Source organism: Pteropus alecto, unplaced genomic scaffold (assembly GCF_000325575.1).
Source record: "Pteropus alecto unplaced genomic scaffold, ASM32557v1 scaffold25, whole genome shotgun sequence".
Lineage (NCBI taxonomy): Eukaryota > Metazoa > Chordata > Mammalia > Chiroptera > Pteropodidae > Pteropus > Pteropus alecto.
The window spans coordinates 4,247,548-4,270,010 of NW_006441955.1; the positions used below are offsets into that span (position 1 = coordinate 4,247,548).

At 34.1% G+C, this 22,463-nt stretch overlaps 1 protein-coding gene across 2 annotated transcripts in view; it reads right to left on the reverse strand.

Annotated features, from left to right (window-relative positions):
- The window catches only part of EPS15 (epidermal growth factor receptor pathway substrate 15), a 111,753-nt gene that overhangs the window by 37,098 nt on the left and 52,192 nt on the right, over nucleotides 1-22,463 (reverse strand). For both annotated transcript variants that reach the window (XM_006919182.3, XM_006919183.3), the window contains exons 12-13: nucleotides 18,874-18,959; nucleotides 6,340-6,412 (exon numbers count right to left, since the gene is read on the reverse strand). In XM_006919182.3, coding sequence (XP_006919244.1) covers nucleotides 6,340-6,412; nucleotides 18,874-18,959 — 159 coding nt within the window. The remainder of the gene's footprint in view (nucleotides 1-6,339; nucleotides 6,413-18,873; nucleotides 18,960-22,463) is intronic.

Here is a 22,463-nt window from a genome sequence, read left to right on the forward strand (position 1 = left end):
CTTCATTTAAGAGATAGCTCTTTGGGAAAATCAGTGCATGATCCCACCACTATCAAATGTCATCCCATCAAGTAAATGACTGAAGACATTTGAAGATACCTTTGTAGTTAGGCTCTCTTTCCTTTTTTATTTCTTTTGCTTTCAGAACATTTCTTTATTAATTCTGTTTAAATTAGAGTTACTTTCTTGCTTATCTTTCCCCTTCCAGTGTATCTGAAAATTGTTTCAATATTGTGTTGTATAGCTAGAAAAATGGGTTACATATTTTTTAGCCTGCATTTTCTTCATGTAATATTTTATTTCATTCTGATGTAGTTTTATATTTCGGTTCCTGTCTTGAATTATTAATGATATTGATGAGTTTTTCTCTTAAAACTTTGTGTTTAAAGGTGAATCTAAGATACAGGGGTTTAGAATATGTTGACAGTGAAGACCTTTAGGACTCTGAAGATTTATTTTTCAAATGACATTATCACAATTTTTAAACATTAAGTAGGGTTTGTAAAATTGGGCTTCATTTAAGCCTTCTGTCCCTTCTATCTTAGGTGTTTTGCTAGTCTGATAATTTAGAAACATGAAATGATATAAGTAAACACATTAATAAAATTCATTAATTGCCTTACTTTCCCTCCAGTTTCTAAATGAAAAGAAGCTAGCTCCAGCAATAAAAATTTGCCTGGGAAAAACTTGCTTGAGCAAAATTATTTTACAAGTAGAATGAATGGTTCCTGTACAACTTGTCTACAAGAGAAGTATCCTTTATGATCTAAAATGATCATTCACATAGATAATTTTTCTTTTTCTATTACACAAAATTTTATATAAATATTCTTTTGTTGTAAAAAAAATAAATAAATAAATTAACAGTACAGTTAATTGAATGTTCCCTGGATCATTCCTCCTATCCTACTCCCTTCCCTAAAAGCAATACACTGGTCAGCAGTTACGCTCTATTTCCCATAAGCATGCTCTACTTGCTTACCTGTGCCATCAACAACAAAAGAAAGGAGGACACAGCAATTAGAGAATGACAAGGATGAAGTTAACAAGACTACTGAAGTACAGTGCCAAGGTTTGTTGCAGAAAAACACCAAAGCTAGTCACATCCAAGTTTCCTCATCCAGGAATGAAGAGATCCTTGAGCTGGGATCTTGACTTTATTTAAAATAAAATTTCAAGAAAAATGTCCTGTTTTCTAGAAATCATACAAGTTACTGACAATAATAAATTTATCCCCATCCCTCCACACCCCATGAAGCACTACAGGAGTAGTGAAAATAAAAATTTAAACAAATACATAAAAACTCTTAGTTATATATTATAGAGTAAAATAATTTATTTTAGTAACCCAAGTCAGTTGCACAACTAAAGAAGTAACTTAAGTATTAAACCTATGAAACATTAGCAACATGAATACATTTGCATTTGTTTCACATAAAACAGTAAAAAAAAGAAAAGAAAAAGGACACAAATTTGTGAGTAAAACATTTACTTATATTTAACTGATTTTTAAAAAAAACTCTATAGACTAAACAAAACTAGAAATAATCAAGTACATTCACTATGTTGGCCTAATTCTCAAAATGGAAGTTATAGGAGTATTCTTAATAGAAAAAAAAAGTATCAACTGTACAGCAAGATGTTGAAGTCGAAAAACAGAAAGGCAGTCTATTAAACTAGGTGCGTGTTAGAAAACCTCACCAACAACCTGTCTTTACTTCCTAATCATATGCTTCCTAGCATTTTCTAACAGCATTAAGCTCATGTATCTAATTTTAGTTCCACCCAAAATATATCATCCCTCTTCATTTAAGAAAAAAACAACTAAGTGAACTAAAATTTTTTAAAAATGGACAATTACTATGAATTACTGAATCTTTACTGATATAGCATAAATAAGTGGGAGCTTCTTTTGCATGAAGATAGTATGAACAATATGGAAAAGCATGATTCTTCATGATACCTACTGTGCTCCCAATAGTTCTGCCTGTGGTTTCTGAGTGTGTCTTGGCCTATTTTTAATTTCATGCACAAAATCGAACTTCATTCATTTGTTGTCAACCACTTCCTTAAATTTACCTCCATCTAACAATACATTACCAAATATAATAAAAGATATGATCTAAGATACAATTTCTAAGCTTAAGGAGCTCACAATATAGTCTAGAAAAGACTGGAATCTATATACATATACACACTAAACCAGTACAATAAGGTAACATACTGTACATGCAATATAAGTGGATATACTCTTTGGAAGTTTCGACACAGGAAAGACTGGTGTCGACTGAAAAAACAGAGAAGGGAAAGTTTTAAAGAAGTGGTGGAATTTGAGCTGGGCTTTAAGACGTGGGTAGAATTCACATGAGCAGGGAGGTAGGGAACATTCTGGATTGCAAGGACAAAAAGGTATAAGGGTGGGAAAAAGGAGGAGGATGCACAGGCACATAGTTCAGAGGCAGAAAATAAAAAAATAAGTAGCAAAAGAGAAGGGTTTATATCTTATCTTTTTTTCTATTTTCTACCTCTAATATCCCCAGGTGGTATGACATCCTCCCATCATTAACAGTGGCAGTGGGCAGCAGTAAATATTTTCACATCTGAGAGTCATAATACTAAAATTAGTTTAGGAAGAAAGGCAAAAAAAAAAAATGGGGTAAGCATTTGTGATTTGATTTTAAATTTTTAGGTGTTAGGTGATAAGGGTGGCAGTAGTGAGAAAGGAAAACACTGACGGAAGTAGGAAAGTTCAAAACTGAAGCCAATGTTTTTCAACAAGATGAGATTTATTTTAGACATACTGACTTTGAAATGATAAACACCAAAAGGCCCAACTAGAGATATAAGACTGCTATTCAGGAGATTTGAGGGCCTGATAAATATTTGGGAGTCATCGGCATGGACGACAGGGGCTAATGAAAAGGAAGGAATTGGAGGGGGCAGGGGAGTGTGTCAGTCCCCAGCAAAGACAACAGAAGCAAAGGGACAGAGTACGAGAATATCTAGGAGAATATAATCCAGGAAAGCAGTAACCAATGGATTGGTCCTGAGGAGAAAAATTAAAGCACTGTCGTATAGGTTAACAGCACACTAAGTAGGATTACTGAAAGGACAGGAAGGAAAAAATGGCCACAAAAAAACAACAAAAATATAGAAAAAGAGTTTGGTAGCTAACGTGGCAGCAATATCTAGGGAAGAAAGGGTATTTTCAAACTGGTGAGTCCTATGTGCACACAGCCTGAAGTGAAGATACAAGTCACAGATAAAGAGCTTGGCAACGAAGGGAGGGTACTAAGGAGATGACATAAGGTACAGAACACTATTACTAATCAGAACATTTACTGAACTCTTACCCAGTGCCAATCACTCTGTGAGGCACTTTACCTGCATTATCTCATTTTATTCTCACAGCAACTCTAAGTGTGTGGTATTTTTATTATCCCACGTTGCAGAAGAGAAAACCAAGGTGTAGAGCTGTTAAATTACTTAGGATCACAAACCGAGGAAGAGCCAGAACCGGGAACTAAATTCGAGTTTGTCTGATACCAAGTTGTTCCTATAAACTTCTTTGCAAAACTGAAGAAAGCAGACATATGAGGGTGAATTTCTAAATGTTTGTTGACTACTCAGGAGAAAAATTTTAATAAAATTGTGCACAGGCAGATTAAGGTAGAAAAAAGTGCGGGTCTACCTTCTCTCCCTAACAACAACAACAAAAGCCCAAACCATAAACATTCGAGACAGAATGGTCTTTTATAGCCTTTTCCCCTTGGATTACTTTGGGCCTAATTTCTCCGCAGAACTTGATACACTAGCATTGCTTATCATGAAATTAACTTTGAAGTTAATCATTGGTTTGGACTTCAAGAAAAAAATCTGGAACTGAAAGTTTTCAACATGTAATTCACGGGACAATAGAGAGAAAACAAAAATTTAGAATTTAATTATATGGACAATTTCTAATTTTACTGAATTAGGAAAACTATATAAATGCAAAACAAACAAAAACAAACTAGTCTTTTGGCACTTTGGTCACATTTAAAGAAGTTTTGAAAGTTTAGTTTCTGCCTTGAGATATGAGCTCATATAATCACTACCTATGACTTATGAATATGGAAAAAAGCAAGAACACTCGGAAAAGACAATTTTGGATTAGGCAGACACTCACTGATAGGTCAAAATTCCCTTCTCCCCTGATGTCTTCATTTTGGCATTTCTCATTACTATCACCATTATAAAGCAGCGTCAAAAAGCAGTGAAGTACACATTCTTTGATTCTGCTATTTACTAATAGCGCCAGTAAACCGCCTTTTGCCAGAGAAATTAGAAAATAAGCACTAGGAGTTGTAGTTACTTAACAGATTTTAATTATCTATGTGTTTCTTAGTCTATGTCTCATTTCAAATGGGTAAATCCAAGTTAATTCAATAGGTAACGAAATCCATTTATTACTACTTCTGGTAAATTGTCTTGTGCTTTAGAAAATAGAAAATGATCACTAAGATGAAAAGTTTTAATTACTTGTAGATGTCAATTATCTGTGTCATTCTTAGCCCAGTGTCTCATTACCATGGATAATGCAGACATGTGTATTGGAATAAAATGAGTAATGAACCTATTAATGCAAAGCTTTAATTCAATGTTCTTTTTTTAATGAACTTATGTTCGACCATTACAACTTGATTTGTACCAATAATGCCTTTCACTTACAGCACCTTATGCAGAAAAATTAAACAATTTAGACTTCTTCTGCCAATCCTACACTTGAGATTTAGCAAAGCTTAAGATTTAACATATACTGTACCATCACCACTAAGAAAGATAAGCAAATCATGAAGAAATTTTGACTGACAGTAAAACTATAAGGAATCAAATATTCAAACATAGCTCATTTAGCCTAAAAGGAATCATGTAAATTTTAATGTTTGTCTAAACTGGCTAGTTAAATTCACATCCTCAAAAGATGCAGTAGGGAAAACCAACATGTACACAAATAACAAAATATTGTCTATCGCAAAGAACTTCATACTTTGAAATATTATCTGGTTAAATTTTGAAGCTGTCCAAGATTTTATCGGTAACTATATCTATTTCTTCAGATTCAGAAAACTTTTGTAATTATTTTTTCTTCTATTCTTAAACTATTTTCAGCAATAACTGCTTAAAGTCTGTGAAGCTCAAAAACTACACAAAAATAACATAATTGACATAACCCCACTACCCCACTACCACAAAGAGAAATATATTAGTGATGATCTCTTGACTTCTGTACCACCTTTAGGAAAATTATAGTATATATAGTAAATGCAGTCATTCAATACGAGAATCAATTTCCAATAAGAAGTCTCTCTGGCTTCTTCCTTAATCCCTCAGTAAATCATTCTCCCCACCCTAGCATCGTCTACCTGGTAGACAATCTCTGGTGAATGTCTCACAGCAAAACAAATCAATGCATCTAACAATTTAGAGCTTTCACCCATTTAAAACTGAGATAAGCAGGGAAATCCAACACACAAGTAACATGTTAAGAAATGACCATCCATGAGCTATTCATGGCAACTGCTGCCAGTGCTTCTACTCCCAGCCTCCTGTGTATGCTGGTGCAGCATTCAGGAATCAGTGCCCCAGTAACATGGTCACATGCAATGCTTACTGTTCAAATTGCAACACTGCCTGGTTTTCTATATTTTTAATGTTTGAAATACCCCTTTTTGTATCATTTCTCAGTCAGAAACTGAGGTTTTATATTTTCTATTTGTAAAATGAAGCTTCTTAACATAGCACTTAATGAAAATGAATTAAATCTCTTTAAGCCAAAGTTTAAGATACCCTGGCTACTGAGCAACTTATAAAATACTATTTTAAATTGTTCCATATCATTTCCACCTTACTAGTATTATGAAAAACAGTCTTTTAAAATACTAAGTCTCCTAGCTAACAAAATCTCACATCTATGAAAAAGCAATTTGCATTTTCATGGTGATGATGACGATTTTACTACTCATTTAATTTTACTGCTGTAATAATATTTACATCATAAGTCAAACTTACCTTTAATGATATAATAAGTAGGTAAATATTATCTTTAAAATACTTTCAAAACTATAAATTTATGATGAAAAATAATCCTTTCTCATTGCCGTATGATCTTCGCAGGCCAGAATTCAGAGAAAAACAATCATTGTACACAAGATAAATATTTATATCACATATACAAATATAACAGGTATTCTTTGACCTATTCATCAACATCACAACTATCACATAGTAAATGACCCTATACATCTAAAATGAATTCTCCTAATTCAGAAATAGAACTGAATTTTACAGTTCACGTACCTGAACCTCACACGTCCTCTGTTTAATGGTATCTTCTTTCTCCTTAAGGTCCTGTTCCACATTATTCTTTTCCCTAGAAGACCAGCAAACAATGCAAGAATATTTGAGAACATCAGCTACAGCCGGTATGGTTATCCATCCTCCTAATCCTGAATCGCTTTTTAAATACATAGTGAAACATTCAATTTTTAAATGAAGGGCAGATTATTCTACCCTCTTTTAATTATTTATGGAACAGAAATCAATATAAGCTCTGTTTGTTAAAAAAAAAAATCGCTTTCTCACTAAAATGTGATAAAAAGAGAATAGATTAAAAAAGGAAGAGGAGAAAAATAATCAATGAAACACTCAGGTTTCACTGATCTCATTGTTGCTATGGAAATGCTGTCCAATGAAAATTGCTGGTAAAAAAAGGAGGGGTTGCATCAGCTCTGTAAGCTTAACCCTTAAGTACCCTGTTAAATCAAATGAAAATGGCTAATAGAAATAGTCAACAATATTAAGGAAAAAGACATTTACTGAAGTGTTAATTTCCCCTTAAATCACTGGTGTGTACCAATTTTAGAATGAAACAGAGAGAATATGGAAAAAGGATTGCCAATACACAGGCCATTAGCTCTATCAAATACATCTGCTAAAAAAGGCTATTTTGGGATCTCCAATCAATCTCAATTGATTAAATACATAAAATAATGTATAATAAGTAAAAAAAACAATCACATTAGCAATTAACTCTTTCTGCTCTTCAGATCAAACATGCTAGGATCCACCTTAACTTTGAAATATCATTATCTAAATTCTTACATGCTTCCATCAGAGGTGGATTCCTAATGAATGAATCTTAAGCAATCTTAGATTCAGAATTACAAAATAAAGTTATTTCTTTTGATGTAATAAATTTAACTGCCATTTGTATTAAAATCACACACACACACACACGGAGTTTCCTTCACTTTCCTTTCTTTTCTACAAAATAAGAGAAAAAGCCATAGAATTCTGCAGCAATACATTTTTGGAAGTGGGGGCAAGGGAGGTAAAAGAAAGCAATATGAAGAAGGGAGGATGGCATTCAAGAAGGAAATCCTCCAGACTAACTACGGCAGTTTCCCCTTAGAGCTTCATGACCATATCTCAGTTTCATCCCAGACATAACCCAAACATAAGCTCAGGCTCCATTAAACTGTAGCATAAAAGGAAGTGAGAAAATTATACCAAAGGAGATACTTAATGGACAACTGCATGCTACATTTATATTTCTCACCTTTTGAGGTGAGATTTTAAACGTAGACAAAACTCAACTGTTTTGGATATGTAGGCACAATGTTTTTAGGATTTATATGGGAGAAAGAAAGCATAAGAATAAAGCCTCGGTATACTGCTACTTTTAAACACTTGAGATGGCCAAGGAGCTCACTAACCGTTTGTCAGATGGGTTGCAATGTGGGTCACGATGTCGCGGAGATTTTAATAAACAGTCCCTTACCATACGAATCATTGTTGCAGCCTGTTCCTCCCATACCTCAATCTACTTATTATAGAAAGGTCATACCCCACTTTCAGTCCTTGTAAAATTAGGTAAAATAGGAAAATAGAAAAACGTAGGAAGAAAAACCTAAATATACCCCACAAATTCTGTAAGCTCACTCTTGGAAATTTTTTCTTTCCTCCTTATGTGAGCAGAAGAGTGTTTTCAGTTCCGCTGCAGCATGCCAGAGATAAGTCACATGAAAAACTAGCCTCCTCCCCCCATCTCAAATCTTCAGAGGCATTCCACACAAGGTCAATATCAATTCAGCTCCTGGTTTCCCACAGTAGACAATAACAAAAATAAAAAAACATTACACAGTATCAAAGATCAGCACTGCACACACTAATGAGCATGTTTGTATTCAATCCTTTCTGCTCCACTGTTAACTGCTTTACTGACTGTGTCTGCTCAGATCAAGTGTACCTGCAGGAAAACAGGGCTGCAAGACAGTAAGCTGGCTTAAAGGAGACAAGACAGAAGAATGGGAAAGCAGAAGAAGGAAGCTTGCTTGGTGAAAAAGGAAACAGATTACAAAGGACTCTCGGTTCTAACAAGCAAACATAGTCTATATTTGGGTAAAATGGAGGAAATTTAGCAAATACAAATTTCTCTTCATAATTTTGGGTGTAGGTGGGGAGTAGTGGTGATGTCTCCAAATATATCCTGAAAACCACTCCCAATTAAATAAAATATGAGACTCATTAATTTTTCTTAGTATTGAAATCCATTAAATTTAAATTTTTGATCTATTTTTACCTAGTAAACATCTGGTCTCATAAATTCCTTTTATCATTAAAGCCAAGTAGTATAACATACACTACTAAACAGGAAACTTTTAAAAAAATAAAATTGTCAGTTATATTACTTTCTATAAAAAAAATAACATTACAATTGAAATTGTCCTATAAATCAGACTGAAAATCAAATAATTTTGTCATTAACTTAGATTATAATTTCAGAGATGCCAAATTGTTATGCTGTAGTATTCCACAACTCAACCTCTACAGCTATCCTTCTCATTTCAGGCAAGTAAAAACATCTAAACACATTTAGGGACACTAAGGATGCCTGGTCATATTTCTTAGATTCTTCTCTCTTTCAAATTAACACATATATTTTTCTAAAGGTCATGGATGTATAAGTAATACAAAGCATTCTGCTTAACATTAGCAATTTAAACATTTCAATAAAAAATAATACTTAGATGCAGTTTCCTAAGAAGCCCACCAATATAGGTGGATAAGACAAACAAAAGATGTATTCTAAAAATAGGTATGTGAACATTTTGCCCAAAGCACTGTTCATCTTGGATGTCATGATAGGAAATAGCTATTGCCTTCACCTTAGTAATTTCCAGAAAAGGAAAATGAAATGACCCTATACACCCTCTATCTTAGACTATCTACCTGGTCCTATTCACTCCTGAGATGCTAGTACACCCTGAGGAATCCACAAATACCAAAGCCATAAAGGCCAGGCACAGAGCTTCCTGGTATTTCGAAGGCTGACTGTTCTGGTTCCATGGAAACCAGTAGCTGAACCAGCAAGGAGAGCAAAGCCCAAGCTAGGCTTTTAAAAGCCTAAAATTGAAAACTTCATAAACCTACTATGAAGTGGTCAAAAGCTATTCACAAGGACCGTTAGGCTCAGGGACCTGAGTCCATGCAGTTCACTTCCATTTAGCCAGGTTCTGTTTATGGAGAAAAAGAAGTGAGCCATCTGTCTTAATTTTAATATAATCCCAATACTGTCAGAGCAACAGGATTAAATCATCTTCAAAGTCCTTCGCAGATACAGTTTTATGTCTTGTTTTGTGAACATAAGCATCTATTATTTTCCAATTGGAAAACAATAAAAACTAGAAACCAGTTGAAAACCAGAAAGTTGTGAAACCCATGAAAATCTATTTTTCAATCCTAAGGCTTATTTATAAAAATCCATTGGGGAACATTTAACCCTAAAGATTCTCTTATTATTAGGTAGCTTAACTGCCAATAAATCTAACAAGGAAACAGAAAAGCATGCTTTTTTCATTATGTAGTCTTCACTACGGCATCTGGGTCTTACGGAAAGCAAGAAAAACAGGACTAAAAACTAGAGACCTGGATTCTAATCTGGCTCTGCCCTGAAAGTTTTTCTGACTCTGATTAAGTCATCAGCTTTCAGGGCTGCAGTCTTATTTTTCATTATGCAGATGCTACTATCTCTACTATCTTAAGATTTACAAGACAAAATGTACAAGATGACATGTAATTAGAAAAAAAAGTAGGCTCTGAGCCTATGCTTTGGTTGCTTTTTACTTATAATATTAACATTTCTTATAATTTTAAGTAACATTGATAAAGTAATTTTTAAATTTGTTAAAGGAAATTATGAGTTACAAAAAAAATTTAGAAAACATTGATCTAATACACAGTTGTAGAATATGTATTCACTGAAATCTCTGCCCAAAAATCTTGTCTAAATATTTGAAATAATCCAACAACAACTCTCTACTTTTAGAAACTCATTATACAGTTTTCAAATCATACAACTTGGAGTGAAATAGTTCAGAATTCAAATGCCGGCTCCATCACACATGATCTTAGTTAAATCACTATAGTAGCAGCTATTTGTTCTGGCCATTCTTTCCTTCTTCTAGGATCCAGCAATCCTCTGAGGAGATGCTCTTTTCCCCTCAACTATCATCTTTCTATCCATACAGGTCAAACAGAAGATGCCATCTTTTTATAGAATCAAACTCTGAGCAATGACCGGCCAAGGACTGGCTTCTGGCCAAAGCTCAACTGGTCATAGTACTCCACCCCACAGTCACAGGAATTAATACAAAAACAAGCCCACGACCAAAGCTAAGGCAGTCGTAATCTTTAGCTAGGATGCCTTTATTTGGAACTAATAGAAAACTACTATTACCACTACCATATCTTCTACTACTACCACTACTACCATTACACCACCACCACCACCACCACCGCTACTGATTACAGAAACTAACATTGATTAAGCATTTACTACATGATAGGTGTTACATGATAAGCAGTTTACATGGATTATCTCATTTGTTCTTAAGAAAAATCATTCCTGTGAAATGATGAAGATGGACAAATATGAGTCCAGGTGCTGCTGGCATCTGTTGTCCCATTTAAAGAGTAATAGAATTTCCATACAAAGAAGCTGAGGTGAAAGGCAAGGAGACAGAGTCTTGGTAGGGCTGGTTCCTGTCACCCCTGTGATAGTTAACTGTACATTATTAACTTTGCTAGGCTATGGTACCCTGGTATTTGGTCAAACACCAGTCTGGATGTTGCTGTAAAGGTATTTTTAGATGAAATTAACATTTAAATCAGTAGACTTTTAGTTATTACCCTCCATAGTGTGGGTGGGTCTCAGCCAACCGGTTTAAGGCCTTTAGGGGGAAAAAAAAAACTGAGGTCCTCTAAGGAAGAGGAAATTCTATCTCCAGCCTCTTCAGACTTGAGCTACAACATCAACCCTTCCCGGGGTCTCCAGCCTACCAGCCTGTCCTACAGATTCTGGACTTGCAGCTCCCACAATCGTGTGAGCCAACTCCTTAAACTGAAGATACTATCTATTTTACATATCGTATGTGGAGACTGTTGAGAGGAGTGAAAGAGAAAATATACAATGGAACCAAATATATCCCTATGCAACTTTAAGACCTATCTACTGATTCAGCAAATATTGAATCCTACTACATATCTGTCACTGTTACACTTTAGGGATACAAGAAACAATGCGACTGCTACCTGCCATTAAGAAACTCACAACTCAGTGTATGTGAGGAGTTGGGCAGAAGAGTATTGCAATGCAGTGTATTAGGTGTCACAATAAGTAAATACGAGGCACTGTGGAAACCTGAAGATGGGTACCTGACTTTCCCTGATGAGGGTCTGAAAAGACTTCCTCGTTATCTGTGAAGGAAGGATCATTAATTGCCAAATAAGTTATGTTGATAGTAAGTGGTATGTTTATCAACAGAAATTATTCCAGCTTGGGAATGCTTTGAGAAGGAGGTGAGACTTCAGCTATGGAAAGAATGAATGTTGGGTAGAAAAATGACATTTCAAATAGAAGAGAGAGGTTATGCAAGAAAGCACAGAGGAGCTCAGCAAAATGGCAGACTAAAAGGTAAACTAAGAAGAATGAATACTTCCGAAATTTGATGCAATACATAAGTCTACAATCCAAGAAGCTCAACGAACTCCAAGAGAAAAACCCACAGAGACCCACTGAGACACATCATAATCGAACTGTTGAAAGACAAAGACAGAATCTTGAAAACAGTAAGAAAGAAGAGACTCATTACATAAAAGAGTCCTCAGTAAGTCTATCGGTGGATTTCTCAACAGAAAAACCTTGAAGGCTAGAAGACGGTGGGAAAACAAATTTAAAGGGCTGAAAGAACAAAACTGTCAACAGAAAATACTCTGACTGGCAAAACTGTCCTTAAGAAAACGAGAAAGAAATCAAGATACTCCCAGATGAACAAAAGCAAGGGACCTCATTACCATTAACCTGTGGTACAAGAAATGCTAAAGGGAGTCCTGCAGGAATGAAAGGAATGTTTCTAGACAGTAACTTGAAGTCATATTAAGATATAAAAATCTCTGGAGGTTTTAAATGTTGAGTCATTTCCTTTATGTGAACATTAATTAAATTGCCTCCTTATTACCAAACAAATGCACACTACAATCTAGAGCTTCAATCTGACGATCAGTAACGCCATTCTTAAGGAAGTCATGACTGAAACTTTCTAGTATCAGGTAGTACCACAGATCTTCACACAGCCAGAAGCCAATTAGGTTAAATTATATAAAAGAGTTCCAGATTCAATAATATAAACAATGCTCTCCCCAGAGCTAATAGTTTCTAATGGTTCTGGAACTGAACTAAACTGAAAATACAATTTTTATAAATTCAAAATATATATGCTAATAGTGCCTTAAATATTATTTAAAAATCAGCTCTCAAATATGATTGAGGTAGAGATCTATATAGTTAGGAACACAGATTCTGACTACATGAAAACATAGTTCCAGTCTCTCTTCAACTAGGGAGAGAGTATTCATTCAGCTACTCCAACCAATGTTTGCTGAGCACCGACTGAGTAAATGCTGCGCTCTAAGTGCTGAGCTGGGTATTGGGGATGATGATGGTGATGATTACTAACATGTATTGAGAATTACCATGTTCCAAGAAGTACACTAAGCATATACATGGTCTTATTCATCATTTCCATTTTACAGATGTAAAAACTGAGGCACAGACAATTAAATAAGTAACTTGTCTAAGTCATGTCAGGAGTCAAACCAAGCAATCTGGTTAGAAAGCCCATGTTCTGAAACACTACACTGTCTGGCTTTACTAGAAATAAGAGACATTCTGTGCTATCACACAGAGCTCGGAGTCTACTGGGGAAATAAATATAACTCTGTATCATAAGAGAAGTTCTGAGAGAAGGAAATTGAGTGCTCTCTGAGCTGAGGTGCGTATTAGGGAAGGCTTTTTAGAAAAGACTTGTCCATTCCCCATTTGAAAAATCGAGATACAACTACTTACCCTTTAGCAATGTTGCAAGAATTGAATAAGAATTTATATAGAGCAGACATAGCACAATGCCTAATAATTATCATTGTAATTATCTATCCTGTTTACTGGCCCAAGACCAGGGTAACACACTGGCCTGACAGGATGTAGCTTTTACTTCCTAAGGTTCCTGCTAAAAGGACAGAGACAGGAAGGAAGTGGAAGCTGGTAGAAGATAAAAAAATGTTAACTCCTGCCTCAGCACAATTCACCACCACCACCACCTCATTAAGTGACTGAAGCAATTTCTCAGTAATTTCGCTTTCTCACTACCAAGAACTTCTCTATTTGAGTCACTTTACTTTCAGAACAAGGGCTCTTAAAAATGGTTCCATGGGTAGTTTTTAAGGGTCCGGTAACTCCTGAAATAAATGCAAAATGGTGTACATGGATACACATGTTCCTTTTTTCTGGGAGCAGAATCTAATAACCTTTATCAGATTCTCAAAGGAGATCCCTAACACAAAAACAGATTGTCAAAATATGAAAAATCAGCCCACTAATGTCCCTGTGAGAATTAAAAATCCTTTTGTCTACAAAATCCTCTTCTGTAGTCTTCAAAATAAGCTATTATTCAGAAGCTCTTTTGCATTATTTAATCATTTAACATATGGCTTCTAATCCATCATAAACTTTATAGGAATTAAATCTGGGAAATATTCTTTTATAACAAACTTTGATTCATTCAATCAACCAACTAACCTATACAGAGATACTATGGTTTCAGGAAATGTGTACATTAATTTCTAGACCTATCCAAATGAATAAGACATAGCTCCTGCCCTGAGTGAGTTCAAATTCTTAAAAAAGACATATTAAAAAGAGCCCACAATAAAATGTGGTGAGTAGTATCATAAAGGAATAAACTCTCTAAAAACATAAAGGAAAGAGTAACCAGTAATCAAGGTTTCAGAGAAGGTTTCACAAAGTAGATGGTATTTAAGCTGAACCTTGAAGCATGAGCGTAAGTTTACAAGATAAAAGGTGTGTTCAGGAAAAGAGGAACAGTAGGCTCAGAGGCACAGAAGAATAAAATAGTGGCATGTTGAGATGAAAGATAAGCCCACCCACCATAGGGTTGAAGAAGGGGAATGAAACTGAAATAGATTAGAGTACTATGCTGAACACTGAGAGTACAAGAGCAAACATACAGCATCTGCTCTCAAGAAACTTTACAGTGTTATAGCAGGAGATGATTCTACGTTACTTTGGGAGGTGGATAAGACAAAAGAATGGTCAGGATGCCAAGGGAACACCACAAAGGAAAGTGAACTAGATCCAGTTGGAAAAGGGGAGTCACTACGGGATCTGAGTTGTACTTTACACTCAGTTGAAGGTAGGATGGTAGGATGGTCAAGAGACTCTAAGCAGAGAGTTCATTAGGAGGTCATAGCAGTGATCTACGTAAGAGATAAAGGCTAAAACTAAGACAGAAACAGTGGAACAAAAAGGACAGATTTCAACAATACTGAGCAAATTATTTTCTCATCTATTATATAAGGTGAAATAGAACACTGAACAAGCAAATAGTCCCTATGCTTAAAAAGTACATAGTCCTGTAAGAGATCCAAACAAAATAGACAATTATAATAAAGTATGGAAATGTTACAACAAGTGTAAATATAAAAACTATGTTAGATAGACTCACATAAGATTTGATAGATGTGGGGTTGGGAAGTAAAGTAGTCAGAGAAGGCTTCTCTTTCGGGAGGAAATGATATCTAAGGTGAGATTTGAGGATAAGGAGTTGATTAGCCAAAGGAGATGGTAGGAATGGTTTCAAGAAACATTTCAAAGACAGAAGAATAAAGATGAGAGGAAAATAAATCTCAGGTTTGTAGCCTCAGTGACTAGATGAATGGTGATATCACCGAGAGAGGAAAATAAGAGAGACAAGGATAGTGGTCAGAGGAAGATCAAGAAGTCACATCCTACTGGACAGTTGGATGAAAACACTAGTAGGCAATGAAAAATAGAGGTCTTGAGCCCGGGTGAGAGATCCAGGTATTTGATAAGATTATTATATTATATTACAACCATTACTTTTCCTTAAGGTAAAAATATCATACTAATTTAATCTGACGGACATAATTAAATCCCCATATAGCAGAAATTGAAGGAATTATATAAAAAATTTAAAGAAAAAAAATGGCAAAAAGGCATCCTGCATCGAGCTCTCAATGTCTCCTGTTTTCAACTAGAAACAATTTGGTTAATTAGAGATGAAAACGATGTCTCATTTTTTGATCAATAAAAGAGAACATTCTATACCCAACAACTAACTCTGGGCTTATATACAACTTTCCATATTTCCACTGATTTTGAATGCTCAAAATAAAATATTATTCTAAGAAACACATTTCTTCTTCATTATGCTTTCCTAAATTATGCAAATTTTTATTTCCTCCATCATCAAGGGGGGGAAAACAAATTTTATAAAGCACCATATTTATTACATACTCATTACAATTACATATTACAATACGTTGTTTATTTGCAGGTTTGGCCCCTGGACTAAAATTAAATATCTTCTAACAAATAAGAAGAGGCTAATTTTTTTATCAAATAATAATTTAGTAAAAGCCACAAATTCTATTTAAATTCTTTTTTTCTTGTTTTGTGGTTATATACATCAAATTTTGATATATTAATAAGATTTAAAGGCTGAAGAGTAGTACTATTGCACAGAAAAAATTGTTACTCATAATAACAAAAGCCAAAGTTTATAATGAAATATCTTGAAGACTTGATAGTAACATCATACAACCATTTATAAAAGAGAATTTTAACAATCATAATTTTAGTACAAGTAGAGAAGTCTCATTATGATGTTACTGGAGTTGACAGATGATGGAAGTTTGCCTACATTGTAGATCTCACCTAAATAAAAGCCTGGGGAAAATATTTTCACAAATGTCAAATCATGCATAAATGTATTATACATTTATAAAATGTGGCTACAACCTAAAACCTAACAAGGTTTTGGAGCTCTTTGATTTTCTTAACAAGACAGACGGTCACAAAATGTTAGATTTTTTTTTTTTTTTATGTTGTTAGCTGTGATTCACTAAAAAAGACTGCCACTAGTATAACTTAACATTATGGTTACTAGAGGTTAGTGAAAGCTCAGTTGACCAAAATGTAACTAATAATTATAAATGTTTGCATGGGCAAGAAGATTTTACGTATGATGCTCTACTTTCTATTAAAACTCACAATAAAACATTTCATACATTAAATAACTATTGCTAAAGTCAAGCAAGTCCTAGAATATTGGGGTATGTGTCCATTTTCAAAAGCCTAAGAAGCAAAGACAAACATTTTCAAATCTAGCTACTATTCGATGTACATAATACATAAAGCAAGGAAAAAAGTTAATGGACCATTTATGGACCATATAAAAATGAAAAGTCTACACACCATTATAGATTCAGTAGTCAAATGTTTAGTTCTCCTATTCCTAACCAAAGTAATAAAATGAGAGACAGACATATAACAGCAAGAACACAGAAGTAGAACTTATACAACCTGGGTTAGGTGCCAGCCAGCACGGTTGCTGACTGGATGTGTGACTTTGAATTTGATTTTTTTTTCATGAGTAAGGAAGAAATTGGGACTATATGACATCCAAGGGGTTTTTGGTTTTGTTTTGTTTTACTTTCTAGGATTCCAGCATTAGAGGCCTATTTTTGAGCAGGAAATAAGAATTTGGTAGAATTTGGCAGAAAGCAGATATGCTCAAAACTAAACAATAACATTTAAAAAGGTGCCTAGACCAAGTTTACAGAATGTCGGGTATATTATTCAAAGAGGTATATAATACTAAGACTGATCACTGAAATTACTGTTGATTTAAAGCAAACTTGTGTCTAGCTGACATTTACCTTCCCAGAACTCATTTCTCCTCTGGCAGAATTTTCATGTGGGGATACCCCCTGACCTTCATGTGGTGTTGGTGGCAACCTAACCCCCACCACTCCCAGGACAAGGTTCATGAAAAATCACACTATATACATCCTTGGCCACTGAATGTTGCATGGCATTAAGCCAATCCAGTCAGGTTGAATCTTAGGGCTTTTGCAGGACCTGCCAAAAGAAAGCCATTCCACTGTATACTTGAAATTTTAAGTACCTGTGGCTAGGTGTTCTATAGCGCCCCTGACAACATAATGGGAAAGTCTATTTGAGAATGGAACAATCCACTGGAAGTGGAAACAAGAAATGGAGAAAGCAAGAGAACAGAGTATATTATTTGAGTGCCAGTATGAAGCTATGTCTTAAGCCATCCCTACCTCTAAGGGGTCTTAGTTTCACAAGTCGACAAATTCACTCTCACTTAAGTTAGCCTAGGTTGAGTTCTTTCTTGCAACTGAAAAAACCGTAACAACTAAGCCTCTCTACAGCAATCTCAATACAGTCTTGTAAAAGAGGAAAGATCATTGCCAAGTTCTTGTCATATAGTCCAGATAAATTATTTAATTCCCTTATGTCTCAATACCATCAATAAAATAAAGTATCAGCCATTATCCACCTCAAAGTATTGTAAAAGTAAAAAAAAAAAAAAAAAGTTCGTGTAAATCCAGATATTTAAATACAACACTTTGTAGACAGAAAAATGGTCTCACTTTTACAAGTAATTTTAGTAGGTCATTTTCACAACTGAGTATTACCAAAAAAGTTTCCAGAAAACAAAGAAATTAAGGAACTATCTATAGTACTCGCTATATTTAGATTCAAATCTACTTGTAGTCAAATCTGTTCTGCACAATACCTAGTTATAAGACAGACAATTCAAATCAAGTAGTCTAGAGATTAGGTATTAGTTCTACTGTTGACAGGTTTGTATGGCTTTGGGCAAAATAACTTAAGCATCCATCTAAAGTCTTTACCTGTAAAACAGAGACAGTAACATCCATGTCAAGTCACAAGATTTTTGTGAGGATCAAAAATGAGATAACAGTTACAAAAGCCCTTGGCATGGTCTCTGCATTTAATATTCCTTCCATAAAATGTAAGCTATTCTTATAATTAATTTCCTCAACAGAATATGTTCTTAAATAATGATTTCCTAACATGTTATTCAAATATCTAAAGTTGGAGTAAAACTGCATTTCATTCATTCTAAGATACACATTTTTCACTTTCTGAAATCAAATAGTATCTTACAATTGATGGCAAGACATTGTTTATTTGGCAGTGATTTTTTTCTTTTGTAGTGGTACATAAGAAAACAGTGCATCCTGCAGTTAACAGTTGCCTTAGCTTTGATGAAATAAGGTACACTCATTCCCAACTGAAAAACTATGCTACTTAACCAAATAAAGTAGCATTTACCAAGACAGAGAAAAGAAAGAGTGTGTGTGTATTTACATAGCCAGCTATAACTTTACTTTACATACCTCTGTAGGTCAACTATTTCATTGTTAAGGGTATCTAGCTCCTTAATAGCAGAGAAATCTGCAACAGGACTTGATCCTATGATGTTCTAAAAACAAAAAGTTCACAATTATACATTATAACTATAAAATTATATACAGCAAAGCATTAAAAATGTTTAGAAGAACCAAAGAGTATTACACATTTTATGGTATTATTAATCCTTTTAATTCAATTAAGAAAACCATATCTAGTACAATTTTAAACACACACACAGTTATATACTAAGACGTTTGCCCTTAAATTCTCTAAAAGCTATTGTTCTATAATATGTGCCATCACTACAGATCCCGATGTCTTTGTCCCTTGATCTTAGCCTGTCCAGAATCTTGCAGTAAAGCAAATATCAGATTTATAAACTAATTACTCCTCTGAAATATAAATTTCTTGTGGAGATGGATGGTGATTTATTTGCATCATCTGGCGCAGAGTAAATACACAAATTTTTGTTGAATCTTAGAATTATAATGGTCGTTGATTTTATGCAATTCAACGAATATTTACTTTTTATTAAATACTTTCAGTATCTACTCTATTTAAAATAAAACCCACTGCTTAGGCATTTTCCATAGTAAATATGATTCTCACCATAAATGAAACTATCTTCATATATGACATCCTTTACATATGGTTCTCTTCTAACAATTAAAGTGTCAAAATTGATCTCTGAATGGCACTTGCAGTTAGAAAATCTAGCTGGATTTATTTTGGGGTCTGCTATTTTACTAGCTGCATGGTCTTCACTGGAAAATAAAGAAATAATCTCTGCCCTGCCCACTTTAAAAATTAAATGAAATAAATATTATAGGTGAAGTCACTCCACAAACTTTATATTTTATAAATGTAAGCTATTCTTATAATTAACTTCCTCAACAAAATATGCTTTAAAAGATGGATGGCCTCCCAATGAGTTGATTCTACCTTGGCTCAATCTCCTTTGTGAATCACACTGTTGATGGCTTATACAGCTGGCTAAAGTCAGGGCAAAAAGATAACTGCTCTTTCAAACAGTTGACCTAATACCCAATGCTACAACCAGATTAACAAATAACAGAACAATCATCATTAGGAAATATTATAACTACTGCCTGAACATGTAAAACTAAGATATATTGAGGACCTTATTAGCATAACAGAAAATTTAGTATTAATACTTATGTTGCTGTGAACTTAATGTATGTCACCAACTTACACAACAGAAGAAAGCTAAAAGTTCACAATCTCCCTTTCTCCTCACATTTATATGATGGTTTACAATTTACTAAGCACTTTCAAGTCCATTAGTCGATTCTAAAAACTAATCTGAAAATTGGGTTGTAGAAAGGGCAGATATTATTAACTCTATTTGAGAGCTAAGGAAACAGATGTAATGACTTGCTTATAGGTAACAATAGGTACCAGCTAATAATAGTTTGATCAGATTTCTGATTAAACTCAAGTGCTATTTCACACTCTGCCTTTTGGTATTTGCATATCAAGATTACTTATGTAAATGAAACTATTACCCTAAAAGCCAACTTAATAAATAGGTATAGTAACAAAATTTGGCAAATAATTCCTTCTATATTTCTTTAAGCTATACTGTATTATCAGTCCTCGGATGTTTTGTTTTTGACTATCAATACTGAAACTCATCTATTCTCAATTAATGCTATTCTCAATTTTATATTAAAGTTTGTATCAACTATACCTCTTACTATTTTACTGTGCTTCACTGATACAGACCCTTAGCATCCTAAATTAGAAAATTTAAAGTGGATTTCTGAATGTGACAGGTATTCACTAGGAATCTAACTCTGATTTAATGTGACTTATGAGCTAAGCCTGGCCAGAGAGTCTGAGAGGTGAACAAAATGAAAAATTAGCACTTGGTCTCACTTCTATCGCCAAGAGTAACTTATATCACCTAAACGCCACTGAGAAATTTGCTATCAGAGGTGCAAGCGCACCAAGAACTCATGACTTCCACACCTCTTCTGTCACTCTAATTCAAAAACAGTGACTCATATTTGACAGTCATTCACTACTAAAAGTATCATCAAATAAGAAGAGTGAGACAGACAAGTTTAACTTCAAACAAGTTATAGGGTGATACCACAAGATGACCTCGAAAGGAAGATTAGTGTACTGTAGCTGGTATATAGTTTGTGTCACTCTATTGCTGACACAAAAATTAAACTTCAATACTAAAGCAATAAAATGACATGCAACCAGGAAGCATGGAAAAAATTCAGCTAACAGTATATAAAGTATAAGAAGGGCATATGAAGAAAAATGTAGCAGCATGTCCCCTTCTTTCAAAATATTTTCTCTCACTCTGTTTTGTGCATTACGCAAAAACTCCACATTGATGATTTTAAGTGGATTGGAGAGCCTAGGGAAGGCAAGTTAAAATGCACACAGACCAAGTGACAGACATGTGACAAAAGCATGCTGTTTAGGTATTTTCTCTGCATCAACTTAGCTGCATAAAAAAACTTCTAATTTCAAAATGTATCTTGTAATGCTAAAAAGGCATAAAGTAAAGCTCTAACCTTGAGAGAGTAGTTAAGAAACTGACAGTACAAGAAAGGCGAAAAGCAGAGTGCTGCAGAATGGAAAAAATAGTCCAAACTAGAAAAAACACAGAAAGGAAAGCAACATTCAAAAAAGGATTAGTCAAAGCTGCAAAAAAATGCAGTTCTAAAAAAAAAAAATCAGATTATAAAGAGAAAAGATTATTGAAAGACAAAACAAGTGCTAATTTTAATTTTTAAAGTTAAAAATTAAGACAGTGATAAAATCCCATTTTAATGAACAGTACTGCTATCTGCCATAAACAAAGTGTGTCTCTGATCTAGTGAATAGATTTCAGACTAATTATATTTTAATTATATTAAAAACTCTGTAGAGCAGATACAACTTGAAGTGTCTATTAATGTCATAGAGACATCAATGAACAAATATAATTTGCTTTAGAAAGTTGTCATATCTGTAATTCGTGTTGGTGAGAGATTAAAGTAGCAAGGGGAAAAAAACAGTCTACATAGGTAAAAGAAGGGTGAAACAACACAGCACTCCATAAAATAACTGTTATAGCAGAGGGCATAAACACAGATTTGTAACCTTTATCTTTCTGGGTGGCATCACTTTTAGCTTTCTCTACAACTTAGAGAAATCATGTCCTATATCACAAGAAATCTCAAAAAAAAATTCACAAAATGCTCTTTGCGAAAAACTCACAAAAGAGTTAATTGAATATTCATTTTATTTAAAAATAAGGATAAAAACACTTATATGTAACTTCTGTACTTGGTGGCTATAAATGTCCATTGACTTAGGAAAAAAAATCCAATTTTGACTTTTATTAAGTTTGTTAAAATGGAATTTTTGAACCTACGTGACAAAATTAATGCGAAACCAAAATATTCTATTGACATTTTATTGAGCACTTTCCTCAGATATATATAGATCTCTCTGAGGAATCACCACAGCGATGGTTATTTTATAGGTCACAAGAGATTTAAAAGTACAGAGTATGTATTTTTAATAGCAAATAGCCACGAGAGTATGC